At 45.7% G+C, this 21,447-nt stretch overlaps 1 protein-coding gene across 1 annotated transcript in view; it reads right to left on the bottom strand.

Moving 5' to 3' along the window:
• Positions 1 to 3,853: 3,853 nt before the first annotated feature.
• Positions 3,854 to 21,447, bottom strand: part of SRPK1 (SRSF protein kinase 1) — a 52,092-nt gene continuing 34,498 nt past the window's right edge. Inside the window, 8 exon segments of the mRNA XM_066235666.1 lie at positions 3,854 to 6,257; positions 8,118 to 8,210; positions 11,194 to 11,263; positions 12,214 to 12,321; positions 17,854 to 17,954; positions 18,295 to 18,714; positions 19,087 to 19,300; positions 19,708 to 19,733. Coding sequence (XP_066091763.1) covers positions 6,073 to 6,257; positions 8,118 to 8,210; positions 11,194 to 11,263; positions 12,214 to 12,321; positions 17,854 to 17,954; positions 18,295 to 18,714; positions 19,087 to 19,300; positions 19,708 to 19,733 — 1,217 coding nt within the window. The 3' untranslated portion in view covers positions 3,854 to 6,072.

Genomic DNA, 21,447 nt, shown 5'->3' on the forward strand with positions numbered 1-21,447 from the left:
GACGACAGGTTCCTTAGGTGGGTTCCTGGCAGGGAGGTGGCGCACAGAAACAGGGTTTGGTTGATTATCTATCTGCAGAAGTGATATGAGGAACAGGTGTTTCCCGGTCATCCATTCACTCCGCTCCTCAGGAATGAGAATGTGGGCGCTGAGGGGGGACATGCGGACCAAAGTGGTAATGGATCTTGCAGCAGCACGATCCAGCAGCAGCCTGCAGCCCGGAACAGGGCAGGTTCCTTACTCCTGGGCCGCAGGCCGGGTTTTAACCGGTGCGCTCTGCTCAGCTGCCCAGTAAGGGCGGCGTTGCCTCTCCAGTCCACACAGGCGAGGAGAGAGCCCGCCCAGCACTGCCCGCTTGCATTCTAGAACATTCTCAAAGCTCCCCTTTAGGATGGGATCTGAGGACGATCATATTCACATCTTCTGGTGCTGTTCACATTATTTCAGAGCCAGGTACTTACTTTAGACAAGCCCGATGAACGACAGAATCCCACAAGTTCTGTAGTGAGTTTTCTAGCTGTATTTGTTCATTTCTCATATATATATATGGCAAACAGAATTTCTAAAAGCCTGTCAAAATATTTTCCACTGAAACGGTAGCGACGGTAATTCACAGATGCTCCTGGGGGCCGACGGGGTGCTAGCCCACGGTGCTAGCCCACGGTGCGCGCCGCGCTCTGGCTGACGGAGCTTCCGCGCGAGCGGAGCGGCAGATGAGCCCAGACTAGCCTTTTCCCTGTAGCTTTAAGAACTCAATCTCTCCAGTAATAGGAACGACTTTGTGGATACCTAGTGACTGCTTACCAGCTCTCTGAAGTGCTTTACCTTTAAATTCTTAAAAGGCACCTCAAATTCCGTCTTTGAAAGCCCCTGAGGAAAATCAGTAAAACCAGCCCTCCTCTAACCGAGCTGCCCTCCGCCTTCCTCAGGCACTTGTGGCTGGCCTGTCTCGGGCGGGGGCTAGGGCCGTGATGCCCAGGCCTCACCGCCATTGACGAGCCGGAGCAGGTCCAGCCGAGGGACTAGTCATTCCCACCTGACATGTGACCAGGAGGGAACCCCAAATGCTTTCAGGACGTCACATCCCTGCATTTCCTGTTGCTGCCTAACAACTGCTCAGCACTGAGACTTGTCAACATTCCAGTTTCTGTGGGTTAGGATCCGGCACCGCTCAGCCAAGGGTCCCTGCCCCCAGGTTTCTCCCAGGCCCCGTTAAGGTGCTGGACGTGCTTCTAAGCTCAGTGGCCACCCGGGCTGCCTCACAGGTTGTGCTGAGGGCCCTCCAGGTCAGTTCTCACATGGCACCTAGTTTCCCAGAGCAGCAGCTCCAGACGAGCAAGAGGGTACAGGGAGGGCACAATCCTACTGGAAGTCCATCTCAGATGTGACATCCTGTCATATTTTGCCTTGATCTGTTAGGACAAAGTCCAGCCCCATTCAAAGCAAGGGGATTACAAGTGTGTGGGTAACAGGAGAGGCAATCACTGGGGTCCTCTTAAAAATCATTCTTCAGTTATTCATAATTAACTACTTTAATTTTCTGCTGGAATGGGCATTCACCAGATGCTGCATGATGGATAGGTCATTTTGCAATGACCTATTGCAAATGCATCTTCTGTTGAAGATGAAAGAGGGGCTCTAACCCTCAAAAACTCACCCCACTTTTGTTATCTAATCTCGTCAGTTTAACTCAACACAGCCCACTTTCTATTTAGTGAAACCAAAGCTCCTGATGCCATGTCGTGGAGAAACAACTTGTAAGAACACAGTTCCCAAGTTCTGTCGATTGGAGGACAACACCTGTTACTGTATTAAAATCAGCAAAAGCTAGCTCTGAATTAAAGACAGAAGAGGATGATAAGTGAACTTGGGAGGATGTTTAATCAAATGTATCACCTGCCTATTAAAACCACTCCTGTCCCTTTACAAGGTGCAGCGGTCACAGAACGAGGCACTTATGGAAACCTGCTTACTCATTAACTTTTAAACACATGACCTCAAATTTTCTAACTTTTAAACTGGGTTATTTCTAATTTCACAAGGACCTGGAGCGGGTTAATATTTGTGCAAAGATTTAAAGAGAAATGCATATTATACATTTTTCTTTTTCTCTTTCTTTGCCGAGCGGGGAGACAGACTCCAGCATGTGCCCCAACTGGATCTACCTGGCAACCCCCTGGGGCCACATTTAGTTTTTCAATCCTAAGATAAAAACAAGACTTCAGTGACATAAAAAAAAAAATTCCTTCTCAGTAGGGCTGGCTGATGGTCCATACATTACCTTTATGTATGTTTGTATCTTCATCTTTGTATCACTTTGACGGAAACTATAGACTGAGAGGGCTCCAAGTTAACAATGCCTTGGTCACCCCAAGGGCACCAACTGGTGGGCAAAATACAAAAGAGTGGAAAGGACTGATCTGGGGAGCACAAATAGTTCCAATTCTACTATCAATAAATCACCAATTTTTTTGTGAGTCTTAGAGCAAATCACTTTCCTTCTAAGGCCAAACTGCAAGAGCCCAGGAAATAAAATGGGTGGTAATGACATCCACCTGTTACCCGGCTGTTTCCAGAGTGACTGTTTTCCTGTGGACACTCGGGGCAGATGCAAGTTCAGTGGGGTTGTAATCCCACCCATTTGCTGGCCCTTTTGAGATAAGCTATAGGTCTCTGAGGACAGCACATAAGTTTTCCAAAACCCCGAGTTCTAGCTAGGTCCAAACAGTTACCACGAGGTTAGAGGGAATACCTAGATTGGTCACTCTGGGGAAATACTGGTTTCATGAAGCTGGATTTGGTATATTAAGGTTGTTTTTTTAAAACAGGGTTTCCACTATGGCACAATGGTCAACACTGCAACATGAATACACTAGGTATGTCTCAAAGTATGGCACAATGAAGACATTAAACAGTTTATGTAGTTTGGTGGCGGGGGGGGGGGGAGAACTTTCTGTAACACTAAAAAATCACAAATACATAATAAAAGCAAATAAACAACTAGAAAAGAATGCTACAGAAAAGACAGTAATGCACCGCCAAATCCTCCCCAAATCCTCAAGCAGAGAAGCAGGCTGGAAGCCAGGTAACATGGGAAGCGACCAGAACCCACAGAGGGAAGGAAGACCCACACAGAAGTTCTGACTTCTCTAGTCACCCAATACGCAAATTAGTATAAGACACTCCCTTTTATTTTTTTTTGGCAAACTGGCTATTAGGAACAGAGTGAGTGCCATTGCGACAGGCCCATTCAAACACTCTCGGTCACAGCATCAGTCTAATTGTCCTTCACATAAATTAGGCGACATTTATTAAACGCCTTAAAAAGTGTGCTTGTTCTCTGGTCCAGCCATTCCATTTCTAAGAATTTACCCTGCGCAGTGAATGAGACAAGTGTATGAAAGCTGTGCACATGTTTGCCATGCCAGCGCCTTAGGCAGAGTTCACAAATCTTTGGCATTTTGCACATATGCTTGTAATCCCAGGTCCAAAACGCTGAGGTCAGCGCTAGAGTGTGGGCTAGCCAGCTTGAGCGCGGGGTCATCCATGGGATCTCAAGATCACTGGATGAAAGCCCAAGGTCACAGGCTTGAGCACCCCTCAGTGAAGGCACGTGTCAGAAGCAATCAATGAACTAAGTAAACAACTACAACTTGATGCTGCTCTCAAAATCAATTAAAGAAATACTTTAAAAAGACAAAGCTACAAACCCCACAAAACAGCATGTGTTCAGGTTATAAAATTTTACTGTACATTTAAGTCCAAAAAGCACACTGCGCCAGTCCCTTCCTCCACTGATGCTTGGGCCAGACCAATGTGAGCAATAAACGAACACAAGCCTCCTGCAAACAGGTAGGTTATTAAATTGTTTATTGTATTGCATTTACAAAGAAAACAGACAATGCATTCAGTAGAAAGAATAAAAATGTATTCAGGGTTTTATTGTTAACTGACAGCAAACAGAACTCCTTCAGTGAGATCGCGGCAATCTGACAGCGTTCTGACTTGATTCCGTCAAGGTACGTGGGGTACTTGGAAGATGAACTCTACAGCTGCCTCTTTCTACGGCTCCTGGTTCACTCGGCTCTGCACGTGAGGGGGAAGCTCTGATTTCACAAGAAACAGTTCCAAAGTGAAGTCAAGGCTCTCCTTCTAAAAGTTCTTTCATGTCACCTGGCGCGATGTGGCCTCCTATTGGCGTTGTGATAATCTCACCTTAATGTCACCACCGGAATTCCTGTTCTTCCACAAGTGTGATTTTACAGTGTAGAAAAGAATTCAGTTCTGGTCTGCTATTGCTTTAGGTGTATGTATACACATCACCGAAAACCCAAAGTGGGTTGGAATTGCTGAAGGATTTTCCCTGCCGTTGTTTGAGACACTCGACTCTCTTCATTCTTGAGGTGCACAGACAGCCTCACTGAGACTTCTTTCTATAGGAACACGTCCGATTTCAGGCCTACCCCGTCAAAGGTCGGACGTATGCTGGCCGTGGTTACCAGGGTAATGTGTTTGAGTTAAATGGATTGCATAATCGCACCCCTTTCTACTGGTGGCAGATCAACGACAGAATCTACATTTCAATTCCAACATGAAAGCTGGCTACGCCAGTCCTGTCGGTAGCGTTGTCAGCAGAGCCTCAAGTTGCAGCTCTTCGGCGCTCTGTAACTCGGAGTCCCGTAGCTGGTTCCGGAGGAGGCTGCAATGCCAAGGCCCACTTGGTCCGTCTGAACAACGCTGTGACCTCTGCCACGCCCCTCTTGCTTTTTACTATGACCCGAGGAATATGCATGTAGTCTAGGGCAAGTCTGAGAGAGACCCATCCTAAAGTAAGATCCACAAAGCTTTTCCTCATTAAAAAAAAAAAGTAAATAAAAAGCCTCAAGGACATCTCAATCATCTCAAAATTGCAGTTAAAAACTTACATCATACAAGGAAATAGCAGCAGAGAATGGCTAATCTTAAACTGAAAACACCCCCCCAAAACAAACCTACCTCAAAATAATAAAAGAAGTGCTGCCCCCCCACCCCATTCTTTTGTCCTGGGATTTCACTTAAGACCTGAAGCCTCCAAGAAAATAAGAAAGGCAAAGCCACAGGGGAACTGCTTTGAAGCTGCACCGTGGACGAGTCAGAGAGAAGCTGTAAATAAAAGTCCAGGGACTATCTGGAAAAGAATTAAGCACTCTAGGACATTTTCTTCTTAGATGGCAAGTCTCTGAAGTCCAGACCTCCTTTCTGGAGTCGCCCTGGACTCCTTAGCTCTGGGGCAATGAACAAAAGCGAAATGAGGCCAGCGCCAACCAGGGCTAACCCCCCAAGGTCCCAACAGCCAACCGAGACAGCTCTGCTGTGAGGGTGACGGGAGACACAGAGGTCTGTGGTTCCAAAGAGTTACTAGTCGATGGTTCTGTTTCTGTTCCCATCAAAAAGCAGACTGAAGTTTCAAGGTTTTCAGAGTTATGAAAGGGTGAAGGGAACACGACAGTGTTTTAAACAGTGATAAATGGTACCCCAACCTGGCGTCGACACAGCGCACTTAGAGACAGCAGCGCGGCAGCCGCAGGAAACATGTGAACGTAGAGAACAGACAGTCTTGGGGAGGAGCAGCCTGGGCCCGGCGAGTTTAATGTCCCCGCGGTACAGAAGGAACCCCCCTCCTCATCCTCGTGCGGCAGCAGGTGCGCACTAGGCTTGACTCTTAGAGTCAGTGAATAAAGGATGAGCTCGGACATCTTCACAGCTCTTTTTCATAAAGGCTGCTGGTAATAACTGAGAGGATGTTCTCATGGAAAGACAGGGGTACAGGGCGAGGGGCTGTTTCACATTTTAGTCCGTCAGTCTTTGGCAAAGCCCAATCAAGGCCAGATTCACCTGGGATGCCCAGGGGCCGTGGGGACCTCCACAGGGTCAAGTAAGCAAACCCGAATGAACACGTTGGATTGGAAAAAAAAAAGACACCAAAATCCTAGAAACCCTTGAAGGAAGAGCTTCACCCTGAAAGGGGGAGGGAAGTGCTCAGCGCGGAGGCTGGGCTGGGGGGGGGGGCAGCCTCCGCTGAGGCCCGGCGGCCTAGGAGCTGAGCCAGGGGTGCCGGAGGCAATCCGCGGCGGTGGCTCTCCTCTCAGGGATCAGCTCCAGCATGGGCAGCAAGAAATCCGTGAAGCCGGCCGCCTCCTCCTGAGACCACTCGTACTTCTCCACCAGAACCTCAAACAGGCCCCAGGGCTTCAGCTTCGTGATATGTTTCAGGTCGCCTGTGGTAAGAACAGTACAAGAGAAACTGACCAACACTGACAAGTGACAAAATCCTTTGCAGCAATCCAGGAACTGATCCAGGTCATCTATGTGAAGAATCAGATTTGCCAGCAGAACCTAATTCTCAATTTACAAAGCACCTCTCTTCTCTACTGCATTCCCGGAAAGAGGGTCTCCACTTCCGAGGGCCTAAAACTTTAACAACACTTGTCTGCTCCACCATTCTAGGGCTTTAGCCCTGGCCAAACTGCGTAGGGCTAACAGGAACTAGGTATTTACTAAAACGAATGCTGAATGACTATGGACCCAACATGCACTCAATATAGTGTTCAGAGGCAGTTATAACACATACCAAAAACAATCTGCTTGTACTCTTTTTGTCTGATAGTCTAGTAAACGTTGCTTCAAAATGAGCAGTATTCAAAATAAGGAGCTAAAACCATGTCAAAGACATATAAAAGTAACAAAACTAAAAGAATAAACTCCAGGCCCTGGCCAGTTTGCTCAGTGGATAGAGTGTTGGCCCAGCGTGTGGACATCCTAGGTTCGATTCCCGGTCAGAGCACACAGAAGCGCCCTTCTCTCCTCCTCCTCCTCCTTCCCCTTTTCTTTTTCTTCCCCTTGTAGCCAGTGGCTTGGTTGGTACAAGTATTGGCCTCAGGTGCTGAGGATAGCTCAGTTGAGTCGAGCATCTGCCCGAGATGGGGGTAGCTGGGTGGATCCTTATCAGGGTGCATGTGGGAGCCTGTCTCTCTACCCTCCTCTCACTTAGAAAACAAACAAACAAGAAAAAACTCCAGACAGCTTTCACAGACAGGTGCACCACACTTTGTACTATTCTGGAATGTCCATCTATTTTTTGCTTCTTTGATGTAAACATTTTTTAAAAAGATCAATCAATTATCAAGGGCTTATGAAGGTAAATGCTGCCTTAGCATAGTTTCTTATATAGCACTGACTTGAGGCCCCTGTGGGCAGCGAGGGCCTCTTTACCCACTGACTTGGTAGGACAGGCCATTAGTTTGACTTCGCACACAAGCTGGAACTCTCAGAAGGCAACCTGCCACTTTCCTGACCAAAAGTGTGCTTGCTGCCAGAACTGGGAAAACTGATTCTTCTTGGAACTAGTGCACAGGCTGTGAGGAAAAGGGGAACCATGTCAAAGAGGGAAAAAAGGGCCAGCCAGTTTCCTAGCCCCTTCTAAGTCAGGTTTGCACGTTTCCGCTTTTAAACCTTTTTGAAATGCAGAAGAAATATGTATTTAAATGTCTACACAGATCTAGTCAAAAATTTGAAGCAAGAGTTTTTATCTTTGTTTCCTGCACTAATAAGTGATAAACTTATGAAACTACAAAGTATCAAGTTAACTCACATGACTGATGGTTTAAAGACTGTGTGAGGTATCAGTGGCTATGATGAGTGAGATATAGCCCTGCCCTTAAGCTTAAGTTAAAGTACTTGCTTGCCCTTTGATAGAGGCAGTTAATTCTTAGGCCAAAGGCCAGCAAGACTTTGCCCATTTTCTAAAAGTGCTGTATAGGGTTCATCAACCACCTATGCGCCAGGGACTACACACAGGGTAACTCAATATGACGTAAGCAGTATTATCAGCCCATTTGGAAACCAGGAAACTGAGGCTGTGTCAATGGCCACACAGCTAATGGGGCAGCTGGGATTTGAACCCACATGGTCTAGCCCCAGTTCCTGCCCACACTATTTCATGTATCTGGTGACAGCTCGCATTCAGAGCAGGACCATCCTTCTGCAGGTGTTGGAAACATGTACCCAGCTGTACTTACCTCTTGATTTTTAAACACTTTTGCCCCCTTAATGTCTGGGAACAAACATGTTTATTTTACCTTTTTTGGTGAAAAATTCCTTGGAATATTTTCCTGCCACAATGAGCTTGCGAGGCACCTTCCCCAGAAGTTCTATGATCAATGCAATGTGATCTGTATGTTTCAAACATTTCAAGAGGGGGGGAAAAAAAAGACATACATAACAGGAGTAACAAATACCGTTCTAGACACTGGCAGAAAGAGCAGCATGCACACCTCTTTGTAAAGCGTCTCAGGCTTGCTTTCGGCCCTGAATGGGAAGAAGAGGACTCTATCCATCTCATGGAGAATCCAGAGAACATTAAAAAATCAGGTGCCCACTCCAGTGGGCTTGGGCGAGAAGTACAATCTTGGTGTGAATGCCCTGCTTCCTGGAGTTGTATCCCTGGGGCCTAGACGGAAACTCATGTGAACAATACTACCTCTGCGGTTGAAGAAGTCCTGTGAATATTTCCCACTGAGGGCAAAGCGTCTTGGAATTCTGCCTATCAGCTCTATAATGTGCGCAATGTGGTCTAAAACAGAAGGGCAAGAAGAACAGGATCAAGGACAGGCTGTAAAAGAGGCTTTTCTATGAATAGTTTTTCAAGGACTAGCTGTTCAACTACAAATAAAACCAAGGACACTCAACGGGAGGGGGTACTGGGAAGGCCAAGAACCACTTCAGGTGGTTGGCCAACTGACAGGGGCTGGCCCGACCCCTGCTGGAGGTCAGAGGCTTATCTGCACCTTTGTTTTCATTTTGTCTATATACCTAAGTTCAGGTGGAATTTTTAGGAAAGGTAAAAAAAAAATACCAATAAGCTTTCAGACATTCTAAAACTGGTACTTAGTTATAAGAATGCTCATGACAATTAAAGCACTAATGTAGGGTTATTTGAATTTTCACAACACCCTGTACAACAGGCCAAAAATTTCTACATTTTCAAGGTGAGAAAATGGAACCTGAGAGAATACACGGCCTCCTTGAAGCCACAGGGCTGATCAGAGCTAGAACCAACGGAGACCCCCAGCTGTCTGTACGGGGTGTGTGTGCGTTTTTAAATAAACCGCACTTAAGGAAAACTGAGCACAAATGTTTTAAATACAGCTACCTAACTATTTGCAGGCCACTGAAATGTTCAGTCACGTATGCCTGGCAACCAAGGGTCGCAGCAAGAATACGGACTGTGAACACTGACAGGGACATGGCTGTCTGTCATCGAGAAAGGAGCTCAGGACGTTGGCTCCTAGCCACAGAGCTTTAGAGATGAATTTTATCCTTCATCTACAGAATCATCCAAAGGAATCACTTAAAAACTCCCCATATGTACCCACGGGAATAACAAGGAGGCAACCACAGAGCTGGAGGTTTCAGGTTTCAGGTCACAACTGTTTCTCAGGTAAGGGACTCACTGATGTCTTTTTAAAAGGGCTTAAAAAAAAAGGCCTAATATTCATAAATTCACCATAATCTTTGGGCAGTTTTAACTGAATTTATAGCTCAGTAACAAGTACTTAGCTGCCAAGAAATTTCTGCCCATTTTAGGCAGGAATAAATGCCTGTGAATAAATGCCTTTGTGTAAATTAATTGTAAGGCTATATAGTTTATGAGACTATAGTTTATATTATTGTAACTTCCAAGTGAAGTATTTGTTCTCTTTTAATATTTTTCCTATACCAAGGAATTATTCTTCCCCTGAAATTGTTATTTTACACTTCATTTCAACAACCTATCAATTAATCACTGGATTGATGTAATTAATAGGCAAAACAAAGATCAAGTATTATTCCAAAAGGCAGGGCTGTGGAATGCCCACAATACCAGGGGACATGCTGCTTAGGCCCAGGCGGCCCGGGACAGTAACACTGCACACACTGGTCAGGCGAGGGTTTGCTTTGTCCTGCTCTTATGGGACAAACTGTGGTGGTCCAAGGTTTCATCTAAGGACTGTTAGCACTGACTGGTATAAGAAGGAAAAACTAGATCTAAATATCTAGGGTAGATGGTTTCCCCTTGCCTCTGACTTGAAACTTTTCGTATACAGTACATTTCAATTTTCAGGCTTGCTGATGTAAGGTCTTGTACAATATAATTCTGGCCAGTCTATGTGTTCTCTACCACACACTATTTAAAGGGAGTCCAGGGAAGTAAAGAGAAAAATACTAATTTCTTTTCCAAACAGATATAGTAGGCCGTTTCTATAAATCTTATAGCCCCAAACTTAACCCAGAAAAAAAGCAAGCAGAGAACAGGGAAAATCAAGTGTGCACAAAGACTGTAATTACAGTAATTTCTTACACAGAGCTTATGTACAGAAAACAGGTCCAAACCGTACCCATTACAACAGGGAGTTTGGCTATGGGAATACTTAGCACAGCACTTTCCAGATGGTCCCTGTCAGGAATACCAGCGGGCCCTCCTAGCACTGCCTATTAATACCCCAGCGGACCCCAGGCTGAGCAGAGAGCGCTTCTGTTCCTGCAGAGCACGAGCCCTGGCTGCCGGAGGCTCAGGAGAGCAGGGAGGCACAGGTGGCACCCCTACCCGGGCTGGCACTCGGCGAGTGCTCTCAGTGGTCCTGGGAACCCCGGGACAAAAGCTGCCCAAACTCTCTAACAAAGAAGCTGCAAATGGAACAGTTCTTTTTGAATTCACGTGCTCTCACCTAGTTACCGGGAGGCCAAGCCGACAGGGGAGGAGAGCCCGTGCTCAGCTGCACGCTTCACAGCCTCCCAGACGAGGACCCGCAGCATGGGCGCTCCCACTGGCTATCACAGAATGTGAATCAATACACTTCGTTTCACAGTGGAATTCTAAGTGTCATTTAAAAAGAAAACAATATGGCTTCAACCTGAGTAAAGAATGAATCCACACTGATGTATACAGAAAGGAAGGTCACTAGCTGTTTTAGAAGAACGCAAATTTTAGTCTAACCGACTGTGGCCTCCTCCAATCCTCATATGGAGTTCTTTCATATCTAAACTATCTAATTCCTAGTAGAAAACCTCCTGTAGTTCCATCTTTTCTGGGATTTACATACACTTAGCACACTGGCAAACGCTGCGGGCCCACGCGGGACTGTGACCCGCGCAGACAGCTCCGCTGGGGCTCACCTTCGTCTCGGGTATACTCCTCCCCCGAGTGGGGCTCAAACAGATAGTCGCCCGTGGCCAGCTCAAAGGCCTGAGAAAGAGAGGAGAGCATCACAGCATTAGCTTTATTTGGCACAACAGTGAATACTCCCTGCAGATACAGTCCCTAACGACTACCTAAGAGGTTATGCCTAACGAGCTCAGCTTCCAGACCTGTATCTTAAAAAAACGGAGCAGGAAAATGGCAAAAACTCAGTTACTATATCCACATGTGGGTTATGCCGCAGCCTCCCCACCCCCCATGCCAATTCGGTAATTCAGCCCTCGAGTTTCTCTTTTTGCTCAGAGGGGCACATCTCAATAACAAGGTGATTTTAAGTTAAGTGTTCAGGAGAAGCCCTGGCCAGATGGCTCAGCTGGCTAGAGCATCGTCTTGAAGCATAGAGGTTGTAGGTTCGATCCCTGGTCAGGGCAGATACAGGAACAGATCCATGATCCTGTCTCTCTCTTTCCCTCCCTCTCTCTAAACTCTGTAAGAAATTTTCATTTTACGAGAACAGATATTATTTTCTTACATTATAATTTTATGTAGCTAGAAATTGAGATTCTGTACGCAAAACTGGAACAAAAAATTCATACATTTTTCTACCTATGACTCTTTGAGTGTTTGGCAAAAAAATACATTTTCAAGTTTTGCTTTCGAAAGCACTCCCTCCTAAATGATCCCACACAGAGAGCTCCCAACTCCTAATCCTACAGAAAATCAGCACAAGATCAAGTGTAAGCCGAGTCCGGAGCCACTCATATCCCTGACGGGCAGGTTAGCATCCACAAACCAGAGAAAAAACGCACACCTCCCGTCAGAAAAACCTCTATGAATGGTGTTTAAGAGTGTCCAAAAAGTGATCTCCTGTACCAGGGGTTAAGTCACACAAAAAACAGTGTCTTGCTTTGTTAATTTGTTGGAGTACAGAAATGAGCAAACAGGGCAAAGTATGTTATAACCAAGTAACAAGTGAAGGTCAAAGGGAGAAAACATACCATGCAAGCCGTGCTCCAGATGTCAGCAGGGGTATTATAGCCGGAGCCTATGAGAACTTCCAAGGAGCGATACTGCCTTGTTTGAATATCTTCAGTGAAATGTTTATGCTGAGTAAATAGAGAAGAAAATAGTATTTAAAATTCATTTATTCTAAAATGTAACAAGTTACGATTGCTTAAAAATGGAGATTAAAGTAAATTCTTTGAAGTTTCCCCTAAACCAAAATTTTTATTAAGCTATTTTTTTTTTGAAAGGAAGAAGGAGAAGGGTGGAGGGAGGGAGGGAGAGACAGAGAGAGGGAGACTCAAAGAGTAAGAGATGGAGACAGGCAGAGGGAGAGAGCGGGAGAGGGAGAGATAGAGAAAGAGGGAGAAGGAGAGAGGGGGAGAGAGGGAGAGACGAAGAGAGAGGGAGAGACAAAGAGAGAGGGAGAAAGAGAGAGGGAGAGAGAGGGAGAAAGAGAGGGAGAGAGAAGGAGAGAGAAGGAGAAAGAGAGGGAGAGAGAAGGAGAGAGAGGGAGAAAGAGAGAGGGAGAAAAGAGGAGAGAGGGAGAGAGAGGGGGAAAGAGGGAGAGAGAGAGGGAAAGAGAAGGCGAGGGAGAGAGGGAGAGAGACAGAAAGTATTAACACATTGCTCTCCTTGGCTGTGCACCCAGTGACTGTTCTTTTTTTTTTTTTTTGTATTTTTCTGAAGTTGGAAACGGAGAGATAGTCAGACTCCCGCATATGCCCGACCGGGATCCACCCGGCATGCCCACCAGGGGGCAATGCTCTGCCCATCCGGGGCGTCGCTCTGTTGCAACCAGAGCCACTCTAGCACCTGAGGCAGAGGCCATGGAGCCATCCTCAGCGCCCGGGCCAACTTTGCTCCAATGGAGCCTTGGCTGTGGGAGGGGAAGAGACAGAGAGGAAGGAGAGGGGGAGGGGTGGAGAAGCAGATGGGCGCTTCCTCTGTGTGCCCTGGCTGGGAATCGAACCCAGGACTCCTGCACACTAAGCCGACACTCTACCACTGAGCCAACTGGCCAGGGCACCAGTGACTGTTCTTATACATGCCCTGACTGGGGCTCGAACCAGCCACCTGAAGGTCTTAGCTAATAATTTCTTAAGTATCATTTTGATGCTAGTAGCTCCAAACAGCACTTTATTTTACAGTTTACTCCAAATTATTTTTGTAAATACATGAATCTAAAATTAATAGACCTGGATTAAAGAATAATTTCTTTTTAAGATGTAGGTTTCAAGTTTCAAGAACCTTAAAAGCAGCACCTACAGAGTTCCTGTGGGCGACCTCAGCTCCGTGGCCGAGTGAGACACACCTTGGACTTCCCCTTCACTCCACAATGAATGGAGGTCTGTAACGCGATAGAGGCCTCTGGTCAACACATGAGGAAGCGCGAGCAGTCTACGCTTGTGCTCACATGAAGCCGGGTGGACCGGGATGCAAGGAAAGGCGGGACCGGGGGAACCGGGGGAACCAGGGATGGTGCCGACACCCTGCGCCCAGCAGCAGCTGAGTCCACAACCCAGTGGGCAAGGCAGCAGCAGTGGAGAAGGGCTCATGACCATGCTTGCCCCCCCCAGCAAAGGAAAAGGGCACAGCAACACTGGCACAAGCACCTCTGGTGCCCTCCTCTGGCTGTGGCAGTGCCTGCAACCCTGGCTCCTGTGCCACGGTGGGGCGTGACCTTCCCGAGCCCTCACCAGGCTGTCAGTCTGTCATCAGATTTCACAGCAGACACTCCATAGGCTAGGCACGGAATGACATAAAAAATGCTGAAAGTAAGACTAATTTACGGAGCAAAGTCACTTCTCAGCTGTGAAGACAGGCTTTCCTAGGCAAAACAAAAGCAGAGGGAGAGCCTCACGAGACCTGCCTCGTAAGAAATGCTGACGGGAGCCCTTCTACTGGAAACAAAATGGCAAAGGCACACAGAACACTGCGTAAGGGGACAGAATCAGAGCAACTGCAGCTCTGTTACAGAATACGGGGCCGAGCACTTCATTACAGCATAAGGGTTAAAGGGAAAAAGCGTTAAAATAATAATGGCTGCTTCAATTTGGTAATGGACACACAGCATAAGAAAGAATGATTTCTTAGTATTAAGTTCTCACATATCATTAATCACCTTAAACGTAGATGGACTGAACTCACTGATCAAAATGCATGGAGTGGGTTCATGGGCCAAACAAGACCAGCCATATGCTTAGGGATCTGGTCTCAGCTCTAAAGATAAACAGAGGCTCAAAGCAAAGGGTAAGAAAATGACACCCCAAGCAAATGGTACCCAGGAGAAAGTGGGGACCCCACACTTATATTAGACAAAACGGGTTTCAAGCCTTAAAAAGGAACAAGAGGAAAAATAAAAGGACAATATATAATGAAGAGACAAGCCATCAAGAAGACACTTATTTACAGGTACCAAACTTAGGAGCACAATTACTAAGAGAACTAGAAGGAGAAAGAGACACAACAGGCCTGACCTGTGGTGGTGCAGTGGATAAAGCGTCGACCTGGAAATGCTGAGGTCACCGGTTTGAAACCCTGGGCTTGCCTGGTCAAGGCACATATGGACATATGGGAGTTGATGCTTCCAGCTCCTCCCCCCTTCTCTCTCTCTGTCTCTCCTCTCTCTCTCTCTCTCTCTCTCTCTCTCCCTCTGTCTCTCCTTCTCCTCTCTAAAATGAATAAATTAAAAAAAATTAAAAATATTAAAAATTTTTTTTAAAAAAGAGACACAACAGCACAGGAGACTTAGATACCCGCTCACACCAATGACTAGCGTCCAGACAGTAAGTCACGAGGTAGCACTGGCCTTAAATGACACAGCAAATCAGATGAGACTTAAATAGATGTACACAGAACATTCCATCCAAAAGCAACAACATACATCTTCCTCTCAAGTGTACATGGAACATTCCCAAGGACGGACTGTATGTTAGGACACAAAAGAAGTCTCAATTAAGTTTATAAGACGGACATCAAGTATCTTTCCTGAACACAAAGGTATAAAACCAGAAATCAACTGTAAGAAGGAAGCTGGAAAAATCACAAATACGAGGAGATTAAATAATATGCTATTTAACGACTTTGGGGCAAGAAAAGAATCAAAGGAGAAAAAAACAAACAAAAATCATGGAGACAAATAAAAATAAAAAATACCAAAATCTATGGAATATACAGCAAAAGCAGTATTAGGGAAGTTTAAGCAATACAGGCGTACCTTGGAGGTACTGTGGGCTTAGTCTCAGACCACCATAGAATGAATTTTAACTTTCTGGTAATGGGTCGACTTCAATTTGTAAAAAGCACAATATTTGTAAGGCTCAGTAAAATGAGGCCTGCCTATCTATACACCTCACTGTTTGTGGGTGACATAATGTTATATATAGAACATCCTGAAGACTCCATGGAAAAACTATTAGAAATGATAACTACCTCAGCGGTAGAGCGTCGGCCTGGCGTGCGGGGGACCCGGGTTTGATTCCCGGCCAGGGCACATAGGAGAAGCGTCCATTTGCTTCTCCACCCCCCGCCCCTCCTTCCTCTCTGTCTCTCTCTTCCCCTCCCGCAGCCAAGGCTCCGTTGGAGCAAAGATGGCCCGGGCGCTGGGGATGGCTCCTTGGCCTCTGCCCCAGATGCTAGAGTGGCTCTGGTCGCGGCAGAGCGACGCCCCGGAGGGGCAGAGCGTCGCCCCTGGTGGGCGTGCCGGGTGGATCCTGGTCGGGCGCATGCGGGAGTCTGTCAGACTGTCTCTCCCCATTTCCAGCTTCAGAAAAATACAAAAAAACCAAACCAAAACAAAACAAAAAAAAAGAAATGATAACTACAGTAAACACAGAGTCCTAGAACACAGGGCCTGCTGGAGGCCGACAACCCTTCCCGGCCCGCTGACCACGTGCAGCTTCCTCTGGAGCAGCTGAGGGGAGAGAACCAGTCTGAAAACAAGGGGTTAAGAGTGGCTGGACGCTGAACTCCCAGTGTTCTTGCTTAACTCAGCTCACAGAACACCAGTAGCCAGGCACCCACTCCGTGGGTGAGAGGTCTGCAGATGACGCAAGTCTGCTGTGGGCAATGTGAGCAACTCAGGGGGGAAGACCCGGAGACCCTGACAGCTGAACTGCTGGCTGTAAACACCCACAGGTGTCCAGTTCAGCACAGGGAGCACGGCCAGCGACATTTCACAACTATGTACGGGCAAAGACTTCTCGAGGTGATCCGTTCGCAGGATATGTAAATGTCTAATCACTATGTTGTACACCTGAAACAAATATAATTTTGTATGTCGACCGTAATCAGAAACTTAAAAACAAAAGCAGAGAGAGAAAGAAACGAGAGCAGCTGCATAGGAAGGCCTAACATTTCAGAGCTCGAGAACAGAGACCAAGGAGGAGAGAATTAAAAAGAAAACAAAGAACAAGAAAGAGTAAAAACCAAAGAATCAGTTTTCACAGAGCCCCCAGTGTAACGACAGGAACAGCGAGTGCGGCACTGCCGTGAGGATGGTCCCGCAGACTACCACGGGGAGGCTTTATACAAAGGGCCGAGAAGCAGAATGCCATGGCCTTTAGCAGCAACACGACAGAAACTAAGACAACGGGTGGAGCAATGACAACCATGCTGAGAGAAAACGATTGTCAACCCAGAACTGCACACCCGGCCAGCTGACTAACGGAACAAAAACGTGGCAGACACGAAGGGCTGCCCTCTGCCTGCCCAATTGCAGAGGGAAAGGGGACACAAAGGGAGAGGCCACAGTCATCTCCAAGACGACAGGGAAGGAAACCCCAGAGGCAGAGATGCAGCAGGCCTGCAGGGCGGCCCAAAGGACCGACACAGGTCAGAGCCTCCAGGTCCAGGGCAGAGCTCGTCAGGAGAGGAGGTGAGAGACTACCGCGGTCTGTCCGCAGCGCAGTGTGAGGGCTGGCGCTGCCGGTGAGTGTGCAAGGAAACAGTGCCGGCGGAGGGAAGAGGGCCCTCACGCGCTGGCTGCTCAGCTCCGTGAGGCTGGCAGGTTGCCCTAATCATGTACACGGGGGATGGCTCCACGGCCACAAATTGTCTTCAACTGGGGAGACGGGACAGGTGCAGTGGTGGTAATTAGTCTAGTTTTCAGGAGGAAGAAGTACTACCTAAAATTGAAAAAGCAAACAAGCAGAAAACTCGAAGCAATACACACAAGTTATTTTATCAGTGACATCAAGACAAGCACTGTTAAGTGGAGAGTGAAAAATCAGCAAAGGGAGGATGGAGTTTTGAATCAAAACCTATAGGAGCTGTTTTTAAACTACGTGTGTGTGTAACTGACAAGCAAAAGTATATTTAAAAAATACCAAGCTATTTGAAAATAATATATGTGGATAAAAAAGGGACTCTATAGTAACCCTGAAAAGTCCAGTGACCAAAAATACCCCCCCCCCCCAGTGATCTGATCATAAATGCCTAACTGGCCAGGATTGTTTCACTGTACCATTTCCTCTACTTTAGTAACTATATTTGGATTTTTCCATAATAAAAGGTTAAAAGAGAAAGTGAAAGAATGACTATGCACTAGAATGTTATCTGGCAACAGGATAAGTCCAAATTCTCATTCATTACCAGTCAGTTCAGAACAAAGCATGGAGACCAGCTTAACTTACCACCCAACAGGCATTCCCCAGGTCGGCAATCTTCACTTGGAGCTTCTCGGCATTTTTTGGCTCAAGGGGATTAATGAGGAAATTCCCAGCAGTGGACTTTCCTACAGACAACAGGCATCATCAATACGACTGTTCAGTGAACAGAGAAGTACCCAAAGGCTGATGAACTCCGAGGTTACCTCCAATACCCTTTCTAAGACAAAGGAGCACAGCAACACCCGGGTCTCCATGGCAGCCCTTTGCCTTCAGAGCAGCAACTGAAATGCTATGCACTCATTAGAAGACCAATAAAACTCAGTTACCTACAGATCTACACACTGAAGGTCACTCGGACACCTGCTGTGAAGCTTGCTATACAGAACCATGGGAAATGCGTATGGAAATCCACGAACACGCTACACTGTGCAGGGAACGGGTGTGAGGAGATAACTACCCAGGTACCTTTGCTGTCCAGTGGTCCATTACGTTCTTGGTCTTGTTCATCTTCACAGGGGATCTCTGCCCGAATGCTTTCCTGAAGTTGACTGATGTCCTGCTCATGGAAGGACTGGTCTACATTGGACGAAGACTGGCACACCATGGTATCTGACACCTCAGAGGTTACAGGTGTACAAGAGTCTGTTTCTTGTGATGTGCTGCTGTCCCCATTTTGGGAGCTTAGAAAACCAGTTTCCTGCTTCAAATTTTGGACATCACAGTCATTAGCATTATGTTGATCCTCTTTAAGCCTCAATGTTTCTTTATTACTGTTCTCAGTATAATTAACGATTTCAATTACTCCATTGCAATTAATTTCTGCTGCACCACCCTCTATACCACGTTCCACAAGTGTCTGATCCTGGTCAACGGTACTTGACTCTTCTAAGGAACAAACAGACAAAAAGGATGTATGTGTACACACAGAAGAAAAAGAACAGGAAAATTCCTCCACAAGATTAAAACAGTGTCTAAAACTTACAGCTACATAAAAACACAACTGCACATCTAAAACCTATTTATGGAAGGACAAAGATCCTCTTGTCCTTACCCAACTGGTAAATAAAGTCTGTGTTGCATTTCCTGAGAAAAGTTAGAAATCACATTTGAACATTACCTGCCTGACAATTATGACAAAGTTTGCATTCTTACTGTGTAAGGACACCCCCAGAGATGTGCTGTATGCATGACACCACTACACAGAACAATAATATTCAAGTTTGCTATAAAGTAATTTTTGTGATGCTCTATTTATACCAAGTGTTTCTTGGGTCATTTTATTAGGTGGGTTCTCTTTCAAGGGTCTTTCAACAGGACTCTCTGAGTCTTCTTGCTTGTTTGGTCTTTTTTGCCCAGGGCCCGACTCTTTCTCCATTTCCTCAATTTCCTGCATTCGCTTCTCTAGTAATTCTGCCTGGCGCTTCTGCTTCTTCTTCAATTTCTTCTTCTTATTCTTTGACATTTTGTCAGCCTGGGCGGAGATTACAAACAGATAAAGCCTTCAGGTGGCTAATCCATTACCCCTCGTTGGAGATAACTGTTAACTTTAATTACTTCCTAATCAAATTCCACTTTCCCTAACACAGCACTTAAGTTTTTCATTAACTTAAAAAAATGTGTCAACTCTTATCAAACCAAATAAGAACAAAATTAACAACAAAGCTGGGTCCTCTGAGCAGTTTACCGGGCTGGTGTGTTCTCAGACACACTCAAATTCATAGACACCTTGCCAGTACCAATTTGCTGAAAGATGCATGGGAATTTATTGGAGAAAATTATAGAAGCGCAAGAATATTTTTCCTTTGGTTTCCAAATTCTAAAGCACCCCTGCCCATTGCCCATAGACCAGAATTAAATATAGAAACGCCTTATACTTACTGGTTTAGGCTGGGGTGCAGTACTGACTGAAAAGGAAAGAGAACCAAGTGAGAACCCTGGCACTCAGCGGCCAACACAAACTAACACTCATACAAGACACCACACCAGGAGGAAAACTCTTTCTTGTACAGTTTACAGTATATAGACAACTACTTAAGCAACTTTGGTAGGAACATTAAAAAAGAAAAAAAAGAAAAGAATAATGCATTTAAAGTTGACAAACTTAGCCCTGACCAGGTAGAGCTCAGCTGGTTAGAGCATTGTCCTGAAATGCCTGCCGAGGTGGTGGGTTCGATCCCTGGTCAGGGCACATACAGGAATCAGCCAATGTGTACCTGAATAGGCGGAATGACAAACTGATGTTTCTTTTCTCTCTCAAATCAATAAAATATTAAAAAAAAGAAAAGAATTCAAGCCTGACCAGGCAATGGCGCAGTGAATAGAGCCTCGGACTGGGACGTGAAGGACCCAGGTTCGAAACCCCGAGGTTGCCAGCTTGACCGTGGACTCACTTGGCTTGAGCAAGGGGTTACTCTGTCTGCTATAGCCCTGTGGTCAAGGCACAAATGAGGAAGCAATCAATGAACAACTAAGGTGCCGCAACAAAGAATTGATGCTTCTCGTCTCTCTCCCTTCCTGTCTCTATTTGTCTCTCTCTTTCTCTCTGTCCCTGTCACAAAAAAAAAAAAAAAAAAAAGTTGAAAAACTTAAAATAAGGTTAAGTAATTCAGATAGCAGAGACAAACCCCCATTTCTGGTTCCCACTATTACTGTTGCTAAAATCCCATTTCCACATACTGCTTAACGTAGAATGACAGCAATAGCCCCTCGTGCCCATCCAGGACGACCCCCGCCCCTGGTCAGGTTAAAGGAACAGCGGCATCAAGCGCTAGTGATCTGTTCCATAGTGTGCCGTGGTATCAGTTTAGCTTCCACGGGGGTAGAATCTTCAGTCTCCCTTTAAAATTTTTAAAATTGTGGTAAAAACACATTAAATTCCCCTCTTAACCACTTTTAAGTGTATAGTTCAGTAGTGTTAACTGTATTTGCACTGCTGTGTAAAATTTTTAAAATGTTTTCATTTTGAAAACAATGAACTTGCTCATCAAAAACTCCACTTCCCCTTCTTGAATTCTCCTTGTTAAAGGAAGACTATGATAACTGATACCTTACCTTGAAGATCAAGAAAGTTCCTCAAATATCATTAAACTACTAAAATTAAACTCTGTATTTCAAGTGAACAAAGAATTATAATAGCAGCCAATATTTATTTAGCACCTAATATATTATATTATGCAGCATACTGCCAATTGTTTTAACATGAAATTTAATCTCAATAACTCCTGCATGAGAAAGAAATGAAGTCAAGTGACCTGCCCCAAGTAACCCAGCGGATGATGAAGCCAGGATTCAAGCCAGGTCCGTTTACGCCCGGGCTCACCCTCAAGCTCTTAATATTGAGCATATTATCTTGCCCCTGCTCAGATTCCTGACCCACAAATGAGCATGTACGATCATGGTAAGAGGTAAACACATCAAAAGTGGCCGTCAAATCACAAGAGAAAGCATTTTAAAACACATCAATCAGCTTTTATATCCACAATTGATGCAGGTTTAAACTATGCAGGTCTACTTACTTGAGGATTTTTTTCAATAAATACTGTAAATGTATTTTCTCTTCCCTATGATTTTCTTAATAACATCTGCCTTGCTCTAGAGGCTTCCTCTTCTGTAAAAATA

This window comes from Saccopteryx bilineata, chromosome 1 (assembly GCF_036850765.1).
Source record: "Saccopteryx bilineata isolate mSacBil1 chromosome 1, mSacBil1_pri_phased_curated, whole genome shotgun sequence".
Classification (NCBI taxonomy): Eukaryota; Metazoa; Chordata; class Mammalia; order Chiroptera; family Emballonuridae; genus Saccopteryx; species Saccopteryx bilineata.